This window comes from Motacilla alba, chromosome 1 (genome assembly GCF_015832195.1).
Source record: "Motacilla alba alba isolate MOTALB_02 chromosome 1, Motacilla_alba_V1.0_pri, whole genome shotgun sequence".
Lineage (NCBI taxonomy): Eukaryota > Metazoa > Chordata > Aves > Passeriformes > Motacillidae > Motacilla > Motacilla alba.
Window position 1 is genome coordinate 43,432,146 of NC_052016.1, and position 17,589 is coordinate 43,449,734.

The 17,589-nt window shown below is 44.7% G+C and overlaps 1 protein-coding gene across 3 annotated transcripts; it reads left to right on the forward strand.

Annotated features, from left to right (window-relative positions):
• Window positions 1–901: 901 nt before the first annotated feature.
• Window positions 902–9,161, forward strand: PRSS23 (serine protease 23). Of its 3 annotated transcripts, none has more exons than XM_038150882.1 (2): window positions 902–1,103; window positions 5,987–9,161. In XM_038150882.1, exon 2 carries the CDS (start codon window positions 6,000–6,002, stop codon window positions 7,116–7,118), a length of 1,119 nt encoding a protein of 372 aa, XP_038006810.1. In that variant the 5' UTR covers window positions 902–1,103; window positions 5,987–5,999; the 3' UTR covers window positions 7,119–9,161. The 3 variants fall into 3 exon arrangements, with proteins under 3 accessions (XP_038006810.1, XP_038006819.1, XP_038006828.1); XM_038150891.1 differs by lacking the exon at window positions 902–1,103 and adding an exon at window positions 1,339–1,541; XM_038150900.1 differs by lacking the exon at window positions 902–1,103 and adding an exon at window positions 5,722–5,854.
• The last annotated feature ends 8,428 nt before the right edge of the window (window positions 9,162–17,589 follow it).

Below are 17,589 nucleotides of genomic sequence, written 5' to 3' on the forward strand. Positions count from 1 at the left end.
AAATTAGAAAAATCATGTCTGAGAATGTAAGATCCTGTCATATTTCAGCTCTTCACAGATTGTCCACGGGTGAGGCAAAGGTTTTCTTTTTCTTCAGGCTCTCCTCATCCTTTTTAAGGGCAGCAGTGGCTTGAAAAGGCCAGTAGAAGACTGCAAATAAATTGACTCCTAAGAAATTTGTATTTCTCTTCTGGAATAACGGTGATCAGCTGGGAATTTTGAAAAAAACCTTTTTTTTTTTTGGGTGACTTTTTCTTGTGGAGTTAAAACATTGCAGGATTTTTTTCCTTCTTGGCTATGCTTTCCTCTTTTCTTGCCAGATATCATTATAAGGCTTCAAGAAGGATGAGTAATTAAAACCCATGCAAACAATGCGTCGGACAATTAAATTTAAATGTCCGCTTGATGAGGCAACACGGGTGAGTGACCGCAGAGCTCCTGGAGCTGATGCCCTGCGGAGGCAGGAAGGGCCGGAGGGCTCAACCCGCTCCAGGGTCCCTCTGAACAGGGATCTTGGGGACCCAGACACTGGGGACAAAGAACCTGTTGCCCTCGGGGCTGCAGATGTGCCACGGGCTGCACCCCAAAATCTCGCACCGAGACGGCAGCCCCTGAGCCGCCCGTAGTGCCGGAACAAGGATGGGGAAAAACCCCCTATGTTTTTCCTCGGGAAATAAATGGAAACAGCAGTAAAGGATTAAAAGGGGGGGGGAGGTGTGTGACGCCGCGCAGGACGCTCCGGGACGGCGGCCCGAGGGGCAGCCTGCGCGGAGGGACGGCCCGGGCCCGGCAGGGGAGGGGCGGCGGTGCGGCGGGGCCCCGCGGGCGGGCGGCGATGCCGGCGGGAGCGCTGCGGGGCGGGGCGGGGCGGGCGGCGGCGGGATCCAGCGGCGGGATCCACCTGCGGGAGGCGCCGCTCCGCCCCGCCCCGCCCGCTCCGCTCCGAGCGCGCCGCCGAGGGCCGGCGCCCGGCGGCAGGGAGGGGAGGCGCTCCCGAGCCCCGCGGAGGCGGCGGGAGAGATGGGACCGGCACCGGCCCCGCCACCTGCCTGAGCCGCTCCCGGAGCCGCCGCCGCCGCCGCTGCCGCCGCTGCGGGGAGCCGGTAAGTAGCCGGCCGGGAGGGCGCCGCGGGGTGCGGGTCGCCCCGGGGGACAAAGGGGCGGCGGGAGGATGGCGAGCGCCGGGCTCGCCCTGCGCTGCCCCGGGCAGTGCCTCACCTGCCCGCGGGCGCGGCGCCCAGGGCGTGCGGGACAGCGGGCGGTGGCAGCGGCTGTCCCGGCCCGCGGCGAGCGCTCCCTCCGCGCGGGGCTTAATGTTTAACCCCGCTCGCATCCACCGGAGCGCACCGGGCGCCGCCTCCCCGGCGGCGCCGGCGACAAAAGGGCGAGCGCGGCTGCTGCCCGCCGGTCCCCGCTGCGGGTTCGCCGCTGCGGCGGCCGGCGCCGCTGCCGGTGACCAACTCTGAAAGGACAGCGGGTGGGGGAACAGCTGGGATAAAAGTCGCCTTTGCTGCTTTTTCGTGCTTTGGAGGCGTCCGAAGGTAGCGCTCCGCTGCGGTGCTGTACTTGGATTCGTCACTGTGTTTGAGTGCATTAGTGTTTTTGGGGTGGCCTTTTAAGACATACGTGACACGAGCTGTTCAGTGAAGCGGCCGCTGGAGCCTGGGGAAGTTGCTTTTTGCCTCTTGCCCCCCGAGCAAGGTCCGAGGGGTTGGTACGGTCCCGCTGGGACCCAGCTTGTGCAGCTGCCCCGTCACTCAGGTGGTTTGGAAGCCCCGGGGATGCAGGTCCTTCCTACAACTTACCCCCTTATTCAAACTGACCGTCACCGTGTGCTGGTAATGCAGTTTGCTCGTGTACCGTGATAGCGAAGCTGCTTGACATGCAGGGAAAGAGAAAGAAGAAAAAAAGGAGGGTGAAAGGAGGCAGTTCTAGGAATCAGACTAAATGGAAACACGTACTATGCTCCCTTTTCTCTGTATGTGCATGTCACTCATACACGTGCCAAAAGAGCTGCTGTGCCCGGTGTGTATGTTAATGGACACACCCGTGGCCTGACAGAATCAAAGTTAGCTTCAGGTTTGCAAAGGCATCTCTTCCTACAGCCCTCAGTCTAGCAGGTAAGGCAGCGTAACCTTCGTGCCACCCTCAGCATCTCAGGCAGGCTAATAAAGTTGTTAGATTTTAATGGCAGGAAGGCTTCTGTAGTTATTAAAGTGCAACTCCATTATTTTTGCTGTGTTTTAACAAGTTCTGTGACCAGGAAAAGCAGCAGAGGTATTTTGGCACAGCACTGACAGTGATTTAGTTCTCCTTTATGATTTGGTTTGAGGCAGATTTTTCTCTCTCACTGTCTTGGTTTTCTCTCTTGATTTTTTTTTTTTTTTTTTGGTATGTTAATCTTTCTGGCTTCCAGTGCTGTGGAAAAACTTTCTTCATTTCAAAATGTAATGGAGACTGGTTCATGGTCTTTCATACTAGATGATCCATGATTTATTGTTATTTAACCATCTGCTACAAGAACCACCCCTGAAGTAGTGAAGTCTTGCAGAAAAATTAATTGCTTATTAGAAAATTATTCATGTCCATCCTGAACAAGGCAGTTTTCTTTCAGCAGCATCTATCTTGGGGCGTGAATGCCCACAGCAAGCAGGAAAATGTGTCTGTAAAGTGTTTCAGCAGCACGGAGAGCCCCGGGGTAGCTGTCACTGTTTCCATTCTCTAAACAATTTTAATGCCATTAGCGAGTGTGATTATGTACAAACCGCTTCTAGGGGGTTCCTAGGCTGGATGTCAGAGCAGGGCTTTGTGCTGAGTCAAAGGGTGGATTGAGTTTATGACACAGTTTAAATAGAAACAGAAGAGCAGAGCTACAGTAGAGCAGCACATCGTAATTCATTCAGTACCGCTCTGTGATAGCCGTGCAGGGAAGTGCTCACTCCTTCCCAGCCTGCTCAATTTGGGAACATCTCTCAGGGTCGCCCATGAGTAAGTAGCTGAGGACAGAGAGTTTTAACCCTGGGGTATTTTGCAGCAGTTTGATTATGTTTCACATGAGAAGAGAAAGTAAAAGGAAAGAAGAGCCTTACTGGAAAGTTTCTGTTTAAATGTAAGCTGCTTTTTCAATTCCTTCATTTTTAAAAGGAAGGATCTACACAGACAGAGGTACTGTGGACTAATTTGCATCCTCCTATAAGTAAGACATATTTATTCTATTTATTGCTGCCCAGATCTGATTTAGGACCAGTTATGTCTCTAGATGGAATATAACTATGACAACCTCAATAAATGAGCACTTTTTAGCTTCTACAGGTATAAACTCACAACTGTATTTTATTGTCAGGTTTACATAACATTTAAATAATAGGAAAGTTCTGTAACTGATGAAAAGGCTTTTTTATCCCCTAGAGCTGCAATGTGATCACAGCACAGAAGCAGCAGTGGAGGGGGGGTGGGAAGCTTGCTCAGGGACGTAAAGTGGAGTAAGTACCTGTTTACACAGCACAGACACAAATACCGTCTCCTGAAGCCTTTTTTCTGGGACCAGCTCGAGTCCCATCTCCTGTCTTGCTGTCTTCGTAGGGCGGCTGCCCTCTGCTGTCTGAAGCTGCCCTTCCAGGTGCTGGCGGTGCTGTGGTGGTGATGGTGGGGAGATAAGGGAGAGCAGGTTGCAGGGCGAGGTAATCTCTCTTCTCAGCCCAGATGATAATCTCGGAGGAAGCAGAGGAGCTGTTTGGCACACAATCCCTTCATCGGGTCGCCGTGCTGACAGGCACGAGGGAATCTGGCTGCTTGTGCAAATAACAACTGACAGGATGCTTCTGTTTTTCCCTGCCAGCTAAATAAACCAGCCAAAGGCCAGCAGAGGCTCAGTTAGCATGGATGGGTTTTAGCTCCAAGAAGTGGCATGAATGGTGCAATTTAGAGAGATGCAATCCGTCAAGAAATCTGAGGGCAGTGAGGGCGAAGTGCCTAGAAATCTATGCTCTTAATGATGGGATCATACCTGATGCACAGCTTAACTGTGATTTAGCCTGCTATCAGCTTCTAACTGTGAAACCTGTAAGCACTGCTGCATGCAGCCCTCACTGACACAAGCAGGACAGCCAGCAGTTGACTTATGCCAGTGTATATTGTCTTTGTTGGGATGGAGTAGTGTCATTTGTTCCTGTTACCTTCTTTTTTTTTTCTGTCTTCCTAATCACTGTCCTGCAACAATAGATGTGATAATACAGCAGATGCTCCCTGTGCCATCCTTACAGCAATTTGGAAGTCTTTCATTTCATAGCTTGCAAAATGTGGCCACATCCAATACTAAAATTTGATGTGGAAGGAGTCAGAGGAGCGGTTGGTTTTCCTTGAATACCAAGTATTTTCTGATTTTTGAGACATCCAAAATGATGCAATTCTGATTAATGTTTAAAATGGCTTTTATTTGCTAACATCAGTCACCGGTTAGGTATAATGCATCACATTTGGTGGAGACTAACCTAGGAAAAAAGTATGTTCCTTTAAAGATGTCCTGTGTGCTAATGAAAAATATGCCAGCAGAATCTATGGTCATTTCTGAAAGAGTCAGTACCTGCCTCTGTGGGTTTCAGTAGTTCTGTTTATCTACATCTGTTTTTTGGACTTAAAGTGTTTTGATATCTTGCATGAGTCAATTGATATTTTAAACATCGTGTGCTTTAATGATAGCCTCTGTTCCCAAAGAGGATGGTACCAAAAATCTATGAATCTGGGCCCAATATTTGAGTTGAACACCACTGGACATCAGCAGCCTGTAGCTTTCAAAGTCTTTTTTGATTCAATTTAGGGATGGAGTATTCCTACACAAAGCACCGGAGAGAAGGATTTTTCTTTTTTATTCTTAGATAGCTGTGGTCATTTCCTGTGTGCTTTGGTTTACTCGTTTGAGGCATTTCAGGAATGATCCTGCAGTTGTGATCAGTGTAACCTCAGCAGGGTTTTAAATATGTGTAAGCTCAACATAATTGTGAACTTTCGTTTGAATAATCTTTGTGTGAGGGAGATCCTGCCTGCCTTCTTGCCCAGGGCACCGTGCCTCCTGCAGCGATACAGCTGTATGGCTAATTTTCAAATAAACTGAAGTTACGCATTTTTTTGACACGGTACTAGTGCATGCTGTTCTCTGCAGTCTCAGGCACTCTGCCTGCGGTTCATAAACACATTTACAGCCACATTTACCTCCCTGTGCTCAGAGGGGGTTGGTTTGCATTTCTAATTAATTGAGTTTATAAAGCAATAAGCCAGTGTGTTAACTGAAAATTCCCCTAAGAATTGTAATCTTCCTTCATTAGCTGCCTGTGTGTAATCATATCACCCTTTCTCATGTAAGCCTCGGGGAGAGCCGGTGCTGCTTGGTGCAGAGCCTTTGTGTGGTGTGAGTTGCAAGGGGAAGTGAGTCTCCTCTGCAGTCATGTTCTGCAGCCCAGCCCCTGTCAGGTCACCTTCTTTGTCCCTCCCCACCTGTCCCTACCATCAGCCTGATGTCTCTGGCTGAGACAGCAAATGGTGTGAAGAGATTTAAAGGACATCTTTCAGCAGAGAGTAGGGAAGAGCTTTCAGAGAGTGTTCTAATCTAGCTGAAGACAGACACATTTACTCTTTGCAGGAGCTCTGTTTACTGGATGAATGGATTTAAACAGAATCTGAATTTTCTTTAAACTGTGTGAAGACAAGTACTCTAACTTCCCACTGATGTCAGCTGGGAGTTGGTGGCTCAGCACACCTGAGAGTTAAATGTCCTGTATTTCAGTGTTAACCTGGGACACTTGTTTCAAGACTCAGGCTGAGGCATTAGTTTGGCACTGAGAAATCTGAGCTACTTGATGTAAGTTAACTCCCTTCAAATTGCTTGACCCTTATTACATTTATACTGGGTTAGCAAGCCACTACTTAGCAAGGTAGGATAATCTTGCAATGAGTTTGGGTGAATAACTATATTTGCTTTTGCTTTCCACAGACCGACATTCAGAATGGCAGCCTTGTCCACTTTAATCCTCCTTTTGTGTGCTGCTAAAGATGTGATGCCTTCCAGTCCTCACTGGAAGCCAACTTGGCCATCTTACAGAGTTCCCGTTATCCTGCCGCAGTCTACCCTGAACTTGGACAAACCACAGTTTGATGCCGAAGCCAGACTGGAAGTGGTATCTCCGTGTGGCCCAGCATGCCACAAAAGTTCTCCGCTGCCGACTTATGAAGAGGTGAAGAACTACCTGTCCTACGAAACCTTGTATGCTAATGGCAGCCTCACTGAAACGGAAGTGGGCATATACATCCTGAGCAATGGCGGTGATGGGTCTCGAGGCAGATCTCGAACTAAGAGGCAGATCTATGGCTATGACAGCAGGTTTAGCATTTTTGGGAAAGACTTCTTGTTGAATTACCCTTTCTCCACATCGGTGAAGCTCTCTACAGGTTGCACGGGGACCCTGGTGGCTGAAAAGCATGTTCTTACTGCCGCTCATTGTATCCATGACGGAAAGAGTTACGTCAAGGGAGCTCAGAAACTGCGGGTGGGGTTCCTAAAGCCCAAACACAAAGATGGCGGCAAAGGGTCCAATATCACCAACTCGGCAATGCCTGAGAAAATGAAATTCCAGTGGATCCGAGTGAAACGGACACATGTCCCCAAGGGATGGATCAAAGGCAATGCCAATGACATCGGTATGGATTATGACTATGCCCTGCTGGAGCTGAAGAAGCCACATAAAAGAAAGTTTATGAAGATAGGTGTGAGCCCACCAGCAAGACACTTACCTGGAGGGAGGATTCACTTCTCTGGCTACGACAATGACCGTCCTGGAAACCTGGTTTACCGTTTCTGTGATGTCAAAGATGAAACGTACGACCTGTTATACCAGCAGTGCGATGCCCAGCCAGGTGCCAGTGGATCTGGGGTATATGTGAGGATGTGGAAGAGGCAGAATCACAAATGGGAGCGTAAAATTATTGGTATATTTTCAGGCCATCAGTGGGTGGACATGAATGGCACCCCACAGGATTTCAATGTAGCTGTTCGCATTACACCCCTCAAATACGCACAGATCTGTTACTGGATCAAAGGCAACTACCTTGACTGCAGGGAAGGATAAAGACAATGAAACTCCATGAAAGCACTTAATGACTGGTTTTAGTTACTCATCTGAGGAGAGGCTAGACTTGTGCTGCAAATGCGTGTGATCATGTAACATCAAGAGGTGATATGTAGCTTTTCAAGCCAGCCACCTTGTTCTTAGGACAGGGACTGGGTGGTGCTATCATTACAGCCTGAAACTGGGGAGAAAGGAACGTCTGCTGGGTGGGGAAGGAGCAGGTGGACTTGCTGAATTTGCAGCTGAGCAACTGAAGATTAATTAGGGGCGGATCAGTAAACAGTATGAAAACAGGACCGTCTCCAAAGAATCTTGTAAAAGGGACGCTGTTGACTATCTCATGCCTACAATGTTTGTTTTAATAAATCCTAGGATTAGTAGAAATGCTTTGATCTGAACTTTTAAAAGAAAATATTTCTATGCTGTTGGGGGCTGAAGAGGGGCATTTAATGGTGTTTGCAACCCAAACATTACAGCTTTGTGTTCCTGCATGAGAAAAGGGAGTGTGAAAAGGGCAAGGCATGCGCCGTGGGAGATGAATGCCACACAAATAGCGTGAAGGGTAAATAACCACATAACACTTCTAACTTCCTTTCAGCCTGAGTGATTTGAGACTTTATTAGTAACATAGTTAAGAAAAATGCTTTTTGAGCAGACAGACCTTGATGTTGTAAGGATTTGACTGTGAAGATGATGTTGGTCATATGATCAGTGCCGTTACATCCTGCTTTGAGAAACACCGAATGGCACATGGGATTAAATCTATATAGGAGCTGGGAACTATGAAGGAGAAGGATCCCTGTGAATATACTAGAAAGTGTGCGGGGAAAGGGGCTTTTCTGTTTTTTGACCTACTTAGGCCTTTTAAGGAAAATCTCATGTCAGCAACTCAGATTTTCAGAGGGGAAGCCTGTCTTCAGTCTTGCTGTCTATCTGAATTGCTGCCTGCAGAGCAGGTAAAGGAGAGAGCAGGACAAGGGTGCTACTGAGTTTTCCCCCTGTTTGTTGAAGATCCTTGCTGTTCTACCTAATAATACACCATGTAGAGGGACCCTAGACTTAAAAGTGTCTCTCAGCCATATCCCATTTACACTGTAATTTGTGCATCTTGACTAATGTTTCTTGTGTTTTTGGAATAGGAATATTCCTCCCCACCTAGCTGTTGAGTTACAAATAATTCTTAGTAAATGCACAGTTCAGGATTTCTGCAGCTGGAATAGAACCACTTTATAGGATGCAGCCTGGGTTTGCTATGAAGTGATCCTTTGCTGTCTCTTACAGATAACAGTGATGTTTTTACTATATAAGAATTAGAGTTGAAAACAAGAACTGTCTTTTTGGGGTAAAACCAGTGCAGCCAAATACTGTAGCTCAGCAAACAGCATTTGGAAATCAACATGGTCTATACAAACAGCCTTTCTTAGATGGATTGTGCCACTGTATTTCAGTAACATGGCTGAGGACATGCTGCCATGCCGAGATGGCTTTTTAAAGGAGGAGGATAGACACCAGCTCTGGTTCCTCGTCCATCTATCACTCACTGACTCCTGAAGCTTCCCAAGTTGCCCATGGTGCTTGGTTTTGTGGGGCAAATGCACGTCCCTGGTGAGAAACATCAAAGCTGGGAAGGAGTGAATCCAAGCAGAGCTTCCCTGTGCTATACCAATACAAGGAAAATGTTAATTCAGCTAAGCCTTTTTTTACACTCTACTAATTACTACGGCATTTGTAAACATATGCCTTATGGTGCTTTATCTTTGTGGTGGCTTTGGCTCTAGTTCTGACAAACATTTTTGCTGGAGCTGCCTATGATTATTATTTTTATAGAAGCAGTGTACAAAAATGTGGACTCTCATGTGGGTTTTTGGTGCACTCAGATACAAGCAGTTACTAATGCTTTGAAATATGAATAATCACCATATGTATCTGATGGTCTTTTTCTGACTTTTTGTTTTAATTTCCTTTACTCTATGGATGTTATCTGGAGCACTTTTGTTTGAATGTATCACAGTGAATAAAGAAAAGTTATGGAATTTCAATGCAGACATTCTTGTATTTGTGCTGTATTTGGTTGCACTTTCAATCTCATTTCAGCTACTTATTTGTAAACACATTCAGATACAGATTTATTAAAATCCTTAGTGCTGTTTGTTTTCCTTCCATTTTCTTCTGCTCTCACCTGTTGGAAGTTTTTGTTTTGGTGTATTGTTTTTTGGGTTTTTTTGGTAGGCTTAATTACTTTATACTTTAGCATATTTGTATGCTAATAATCTATCTTAGCTTTTGTATGACTCTTACAGTTCCAAAGCCAGTCATGAGCTCTGATTAGTTAGTGCTGAAAATAATCTATTAGACTGAAAAGCCACATTGTTTTTATGAACTTCAGGGTAAATAAACTATGGAGGAATGTGAACCAGTCAGTATAAGGTCATGATTGAGGTCAGTCCATCTTCTTTTTCTTTTAGTTGATGCAGTATAAAAAAAGTTCCTTTGAGGCCAACAGTGAGACTCAGAGTTTTTAGAGAAACACTGGATGCAGAAAGTTTTTCATTTTGAAATTGCTGCTTGTACAACTTTCCTGATCTCTAACAGTGCACACTACGTCATGTGAGCGTGAGAACATCAGTCCTGATTTATTGACTGAATTTCCCATCCACTGATCCTGTGTTCTCAACTGCTTTCTCAGATTGTAGACTAAGAACTTTTCACAGAATCACAAAACCATTTAGGCAGGAAAAGATCTTTAAGGTCTTCAAGGCCAGCCATAAACCTAACACGGCCAGGTCCACCACTAAGCCAAGTTATGAAGTGCCACATTTATGTGTCTTTTAAAATCCTCGAGGGGTAGTGACTCCACCACTTCCCTAGGCAGCCTGTTCCAATGCTTGACAGCCCTTCTGGTGGAGAAAGTTTTCCTAATATTCAGTCTAAACCTCTGCTGGCACAACTTGAGGCCATTTCTTCTAGGATGACGTGAGCAAGGTGGGGTTCTTTTTCTTTCTTTTTTTTTTTTTCCCTAAGAATGTATGCAGCAAGTTCAGTGTAATCAGGAGTGGGAGAGTCGGGAGAGTCTCTTCCCACTGCACACCCTGTGCAAACATTCCAGTTTTAGAAAGAAAAGGAAATCTCAGATAACACAGGCAGGGTTGTGGTGCTGAAGTTCAGCACTGTTTCCCCTGTGCCCACCGGAGTTGGTAATTTTGCCAGTGTAATCATGTGCAGCAAGGCTGGGCATGCTAGACACGTTTGAAAATTACATCCTGAGGATATTTGCTTTGATGCTGGAAAGCAGGCTCTTTAAAAACCAGAACTTTAAAACTATGAGAAAGATAGCCATGCAGCCAAAACAAGGCTCATCAAGAAAACACAAGTAACTAAATTATATACAGGCATGGAACTTGAAATTTCGTTGTCCAGCCAATGACTGCCTGTGACCTGCAGAACTGAATGAAGTGCCTCATTATTCTTGTATATGAAGGCAAGACAGTAGATGGGTATAGAGGCACTGTTTTGACTGTGTTTGAAAACTATTAAAGTCTGCTCCTGCATCTGTAAGAGGCTGACATAGGAAAAATTTTACTTAATTTCCTATAAATCCCTCAGAGAAGAGTGCTGGAGATGGAAAGTGAGGTCTCGAGAAAACACAGACTCTGCCGAGCTCTTCCCCAGCACACCCTGAAATGAGCCTACTGAAGACTGCAGAATATCATCAAGTTTCCTTCTCAGAGAAAAAGTATTTTCCTTGCATCTGTAATTGTTTTGCAACTGAATTCCCAGGCCTGCCTGGTTAGAGGGCAGCCCTCATCTTAAAGTTGCAGGCTGAACCCCAAGCAAGTATAATACATGCTTGAAATTCTTTTCCGTGTTTCCACTTAATCTGCCATTTGTTAGCAGGTTTTGGTAGTGTGCCAATGCAATATGCACAAGCCTTGGGAAGAGGAGCTTTCAATGAGTGCATAAAGCGTGTTGGGTCAGTAAAAACTTTGTTTTTATGGAAGAAAAAGGAAGCATGAACGGAGAAGAGCAGCAGAGAGTGAAAAAAGAGAAGCAGAGAGGGCAGTATGATTGTATCACAGGAGGAGGATTCCTGGAGGATCAGTTTCGTGGATGTGCATGTGTGTAGGGTTTTTATAAATAATACTGTTACTTTCCATTCCTAGTTCTCCCAGGTGGAGAAGAAAAACTTAGGAGCTGAAGTAAATTAAGTCTCTTCAAAGGAACACATTAATGCCAGCTCAGAAGCCAGTGTGCAGCACAGATGAGAAGTTTAGGCTGTGACTTGTCTAATAGATACATAAGAGAAGAGTGACAGTGACATGAGCATTAGGAACCTGATCTCCTTCTCCCAGAAGATGTTTTTCCTGTCTTGCATGGTGACTATTAGGTTGCACGTGCTTTGTGCCTGCTAGCAAAGATAGTGAGGGCTTTTATAGGTAATTGGTTATACAAGAAAAGAGAAATACTTTAACACGCTCCAGACACTATTATCAACACTGATTATTCCCAGGATAAAATTATCAGTGATGCTTTGGGTGCGGATTGATTTTTAACTAAATGGGCATAGGCCATGAAGCAGGCTTATACTCTTTGTTTTTTATCTAAAGATCTCTAACAGTAATTAAGTGTTGTGGCTCAAGGAGGGTTTGGTGAATTTCCTCTGCAAACTTTTTATGGACAATGTTGGTTTTTCTCTTACAGTAAATTCCATTTAAAAGATTTGTGCATAAGCATATACAAGAAGTTAAACACTTCTATTAGTTCACCAAACAAATAATAGTGATTTAAATAGCACATGTAATATCCGAGATGTTTTTAAATAACATTTGCTTGTTTGCACTCATTTCAGTTTTGGAAATAGCCATTTATGCTGATTTGGTAAGGAGAATGTATTTTTCTAGTAAGCCTGACCAACCTGAATACAAAAAGCATGTACAAGAAATACTGCCTTGTGATAAAGAGTATGAAGATTATTTGTTCATAGTGGAGTCGCAGCAGTAATAAGGTGCAATAATTTTTTTCAACTTATCCTAAACAACTTCCTATGACAGATTTATGCCACGTTATCATAGATGTGGTGATTTTCCACAGGCTGCATTGGTGAAGAAGTTAATTTAATGATGATTAAGGTGCTGGTTGACATAAAATTGAACATGTGACAGCAGTGTCCTGGCAGTCAGAAAGGCCAAGTGTGTTTTGGGGGGCATCAGGCACAGCATGGCCAGCTGGGCAAGGGAGGGGATTGTCCTGCTCTGCTCTTCACTGGGGCAGCCTTGCCTCGAGTGCTGGGGGCAGTTCTGACAGTCACAATAGAAAAAAGAGACTATTAGAGAGTGTCCAAAGGAGGCCTTGAGGAGAAGCCACATGAGGAGTGGCTGAGGGCACTTGCTCAGTTCAGTTGGGAGGAGACTGAGGGGAAACCTCTTTGCAGTCTGCAACTTCCTCAGGGGAAGAGGAGGTGCAGGCACAGATCTCTTCTCTCTGGTGACCAGTGCCAGGACCAAAGGGAATGGCCTGAAGCTGTGTCAGGGAAGGTTTAGGCTGGGTCTTAGAAAAAGGTTCTTCACCCAGAGGGTTCTTGGGCACTAGAACAGCTCCCCAGGGATGTGCTCACAGCCCCAAGCCTGATAGCATTCAAGAAGTGTTTGGACAATGCTCTCAGGCACATGGTGTGACTCTTGGCATGTTCTGTGCAGGGCCAGGAGTTGATCTCGATGATCCTTGTGGGTCCCTTCCAACTCAGCACATATGCTATGATTCTGTGATTTTTTGCATCCTGTTGCCTTTGAAGCCAGATATATTTACTGCTATGGACAGGCCAGAAAAACAGAAAAATGTTGAAATTTGCAAAAGTTTGGTAAAGGGTTGTCTAACGTGAAGTCCTGCTTCTCAGCTGAAGTTGAGGAAGGGCAAAGTGAATTGGGATTGTTCAGCCTGGAAAAGAGAAGGCTTTCAGGTGACCTTATTGTGGCCTTCCAGTATCTGAAGCGAGCCTACAGGAAAGATGGAGAGAGACTACAAGACAGGGCAAGGGGGAATGGCTTCAAACTGAAAGAGAATGGGTTTAGATTAGGTATTAGGAAAATAATCTTTACTCTGGGGGTGGTGAGAAACTGGAACAAGTTGCCCAGAGAAGTTGTGGATGTCTCATCCCTAGAAGTGCTCAAGGCCAGGCTGGATGGGACTCTGAGCAACCTGGGCTAGTGGAAGGTGTTCCTGCCCATGGCAGAGGGTGAGCCATAAGGTCTTAAAAGTCCCTTTCAACCCAAACCATTCTATGATTCTGTATTTATCATCATACAGAGAGGGGTAGGTTTAAATGGGGTAGTTTAGATGAGTCTAAATCTGAGCTAGCTAGAAAATGGTTTCTTTTAGTTGTATTCCCAGATTTTCTACTTTTTTTTCTGTTCCTGCCCATCCTTGGTAAACAAATTTCCCATGATGGAAAAGAATGGACATCCTTAGAAATGAGGGGATCAAGTGCACTTAAGAGAGCCTATTGAACTGGCATGCTTGTGCTTTCCTGCTGCAAAGAGGGAGCCTACCCAACAGCTTGGCTGTTCTAACTTTTCTGGGACAGGCAGGTCACGCTTGCTTTGGTCTTGGCCAAAAATTTGCACCTGGATCAAAGAGTCCTTTCAAATAACAACTATTTTGAAATCAGGATGTTTCAAGAAAATCTTTTCTATTAATAGAAGTTCACAGAAACCAAACCTCTTTTCCTAATGAATTTCCAATCATACCCTGCTACAGGTAATTTTTCCTGCTGTGTTCTGGTCCCCATGGGAAGATGATATTACTTCTTATCAACAGCATTCAACAAAATTCTCCTGTCCAAAAGTTTTGTTTTTCCTGAATCAGTTGCAGGGTTTTTGTCACTCGGAATGGAGCATACAGGGGCTGGTTTCATTGTTGGTGGGGCAAGGAGGACATGAGAAGGTCACCACTGCAGCAAAGGGTCAGCCGGCCGTGGGACTGGAGCCCACAGAAACAGGTGGAGCCACAGGGGTTTTCTGGCCTCTGCCATCTCACAAAAGCTTCACTCAGCAAAGGAGCGTGGGGTGGAAGAAAATGTCACACTGGGCTTCATCCCGCACCCACCAAATCAGCTATTGTGTTGGGTGGGAGCAGGATTCGTGCACAGAGGGATCTGCCACAAGGCTTAAATGTCACCAGTCGTGTGGGAGCACTTCTCTACAGCCAGCCCTTCTGAGGGATCATTGTGGGCAATGAAAGGGCAGGAAAGACTTCTGCAGAAAGTGTGGGTGGCAGAAAAGCAACCCTTCATGCTGGGAACACATCAGATGTGTGAAAAAACTCTGAAATGTCTGTTCCCTGAAGTAAAGAGCTAGGCTGAGTGATCTCTGCAGGTGGAAGGAGGGCAGCTTTGCTCAGCAGGACCCCTCCCCATGCCCAGAGGTGTCCCTGGCAACAGCTGATTACCACACTCTCACCTTCATGGATGAGCTACTCAATACCTGCCATCTGCCTCCAGTGGGAAGTAATAATTTAACAGGAAAAACAATAAAAATTGAGAGAATAACCTGACAGAAGCTGTGTTAGGTACACCGTACCAGTTAAATAACTGTGTACAAACAGGTACCCAGAAATACTCTTATTTTTTCTAAGTAACTGTGGCCACTGCTGTTGTTGTCAGCACTAAAAACCTGAACTGCATGGGCTGGACTCAAGCTTGTGGGTACTGTGGAGACATCCGCTTTAGAAATTCCCATTTCCCAGGCTTCACCATAAAAACAGACTTTCAGTCTCCTTGTTTCCACCAGACCTCACTCAGGAAACACAATCCCCTTTTAAGTACATGATCTTAAGCTTTGTCTAATGAAATGTCTTTAGGGTATTTCTCAGTAATCGGCTCCCTGAGTTCTTCCTGTGAGACATTCTGCTGCTCTTCCCAGCTTTGTGTCATCAGCAAATTTCATTAGTGTGCTCCTCCTGCTTGTGCAAGTGTTCTTGCTGAATATATTTAGTTCAGACTGCCTAAGAGTGATGCTTGAGAAGCTGTGCTTGTAACTTCTCTCTACCCTGACACTTCCGCTTTCAGCACCTTTTGTCTCTGCTTCAGCCAGATTTTTTTGTTAATAATTCCCTATATGGCACCATTTTAATTGCTTTGCTGAAATCTAGTTAGATGAGGTCCACCAAAACCAATTATTATAAATTAAATTATTACTTGAACAATGCTAAGAATCTGCAATAAATTATGTGCAATATAGATGGCCTATTTCATCATGCTCATGTTAATTTTCATGAGAAAGAAATCACACGAACTAAGATTACAGTTTTGGGGCATAGATTTGGTGTAATGCTGTCAAAATAACTGGAGGTCATACAGGACAATATTTCAAAATTATCTAGGTTTCAAGCCCATGAAAAAGTTGTGCACATTCATTTTTCTTGAACTCTAATCCAGAACATGAACACTGTATTGGTTCTCTTTCTTCATAGAGCTGATTGTTTAAAAACATACAGCCTAAGGACAAAAGAGGGATTTTTTTATTCCATTGATGCCTTATTAGCATTGTTACTAATCTGAGCAGATGCAAGATCTTTAGCATCACGATGATGATAAAACAGTTCGTTCTTTTGATGCCAGATAAAATACAATTTTCAAGTGATTAAAAAGCCAAGAATCAAAAAATCTGTTGTCATGATATCTTCCCTTACAGTTGAAAGGGCTGTGAGACATCTGGAAATGGAAGAATCTTTTCCTTTGCTTCCATAAAAAAACAGTGTTGCCTTCTTTTTCCTCTCAGTTTTGATTCTTGCAATCTGGAAAGATTACAAAAGCAGCCTGTAAAGTCGGTTTATGGAAGGCTTTAGTAGAAATCCTCAGTTTGGGGTATGAAATATTTTGTTTATTTGAGTGGAAGAGCTGAATCAGGAATCAAAGTTAGGATTATGTTAGGCACTGTGTTACACAATCCCTTACTGTTTCAGAGCTGCTGCTGATGAGAGGGTCACAGTTCCCTGCATCACCACCTTGCCTCTGCCACAGCCTCAGAGGGTTCTCCAGCACACAGGGGTGACCCAGTATGAGCCAGAGACTGCCAGGATCCCTGTTTACCCCACAAAAGGGCCATGGGAGTAGCCTGGATAGTCCTGGCTTCTTGGCACTGAGCTGGGATTTGTGTTTTCCACACCATCATAAGTGCAAAAGTCAGAGTCTTCTGAAAAAAATCCTGTTTGATCACTCTTAGTTTTGCCTAAGGTACTTCCGTGTGAAATATTTGGTTTGGGATTTGTTTTGCTCATGTCTGTTTTCAGCTGCTCCCACATTCCCATAATAATGCTTTTTCTTGAGATGCATTAAGAATTGCAGCTTAGGACCTACATGCAGGGAGACTTCTTGTTACATTGATACCAAGCACTGGCACCTTCACTTAGTCACTTGCATTCAAGTGCATTATTTTTTCCAGGAATCCTGCTGCTGAGGAATAAGCCACAGGAAACCATGCAACACACACTTGCTTCTGTGAAAGATCTGTAATTTGAAGGTGAAATGGGAACAGGCTGCAGGATTTAATGAACTGTTTCACACAAACTCTCTGAATTAATACATATGGGTGCTTCAAGTCTCACAGCTTTTCACAGGAGACCAAGTACAATTGCTACTATAGTTTTTAATAAACATGGAATTCAAAGTCTGCAAATTCTGAGTTCTGCACATATTTTTGCTGCTTAGTGTGTGATGTGTGCCTGCTAAATATTCTTACCAAGGCAGGACATGGTATATTACAAGGCATGTCGAAGAGAAAGCATGGCTTGCTTTGATCTTGAAGGCTCTTGCATGACTTGCCCCTGAAGGTTTACATTTGCTCTTCATATGCTATATGGAGTTTGTTTGGCTCTCAGTAAAAATGACAAGCAGAATTAATAACAGGTCTAATATCTCATGGGGACATGCATTCCAAAAATTTCTATCTACACAGTGAGTGTTTGGAAGTCTATATGGGATCCTTGTCAATAAAATTCTTCTGTTTCACTCAAAGAGGAACTTTTCATTAGTCTGGGAAAATGCTTTCCTCATTACAAAGCCTTACTTTTATGAATCCAGAAGGATATTGAAGGTAACTGATAATTTCTGAAGAATAACCCTTTCACACTACTACAGCCCAAGCTTGTCTTTGGTTTCTTAAAAAAATATTTAAAAAATATTCTTTGTGACAAAGGATGAAGCTATGTTATAATGCTCTGGGACACACTGGAGAAAGCACATGGGAGTGCTTTCATGGGAGATTTATCAATGTATGTGAACCTTGACCTAAAGCTGCATGGCCCAAGAGAACACTCACATTTCTGAACTTTGTAAGAGTCCAGAGATTGCAAACTTGGACTCTTCTGCAGGGATCTATCTGGTGCTCACACTGTCAGCAGCACACATGGAGCATTGTTTTACACTGACACTCCAGCACTTGAGCAGAAACTTCGTCACTGGATGGTTGGGCATTTTGAG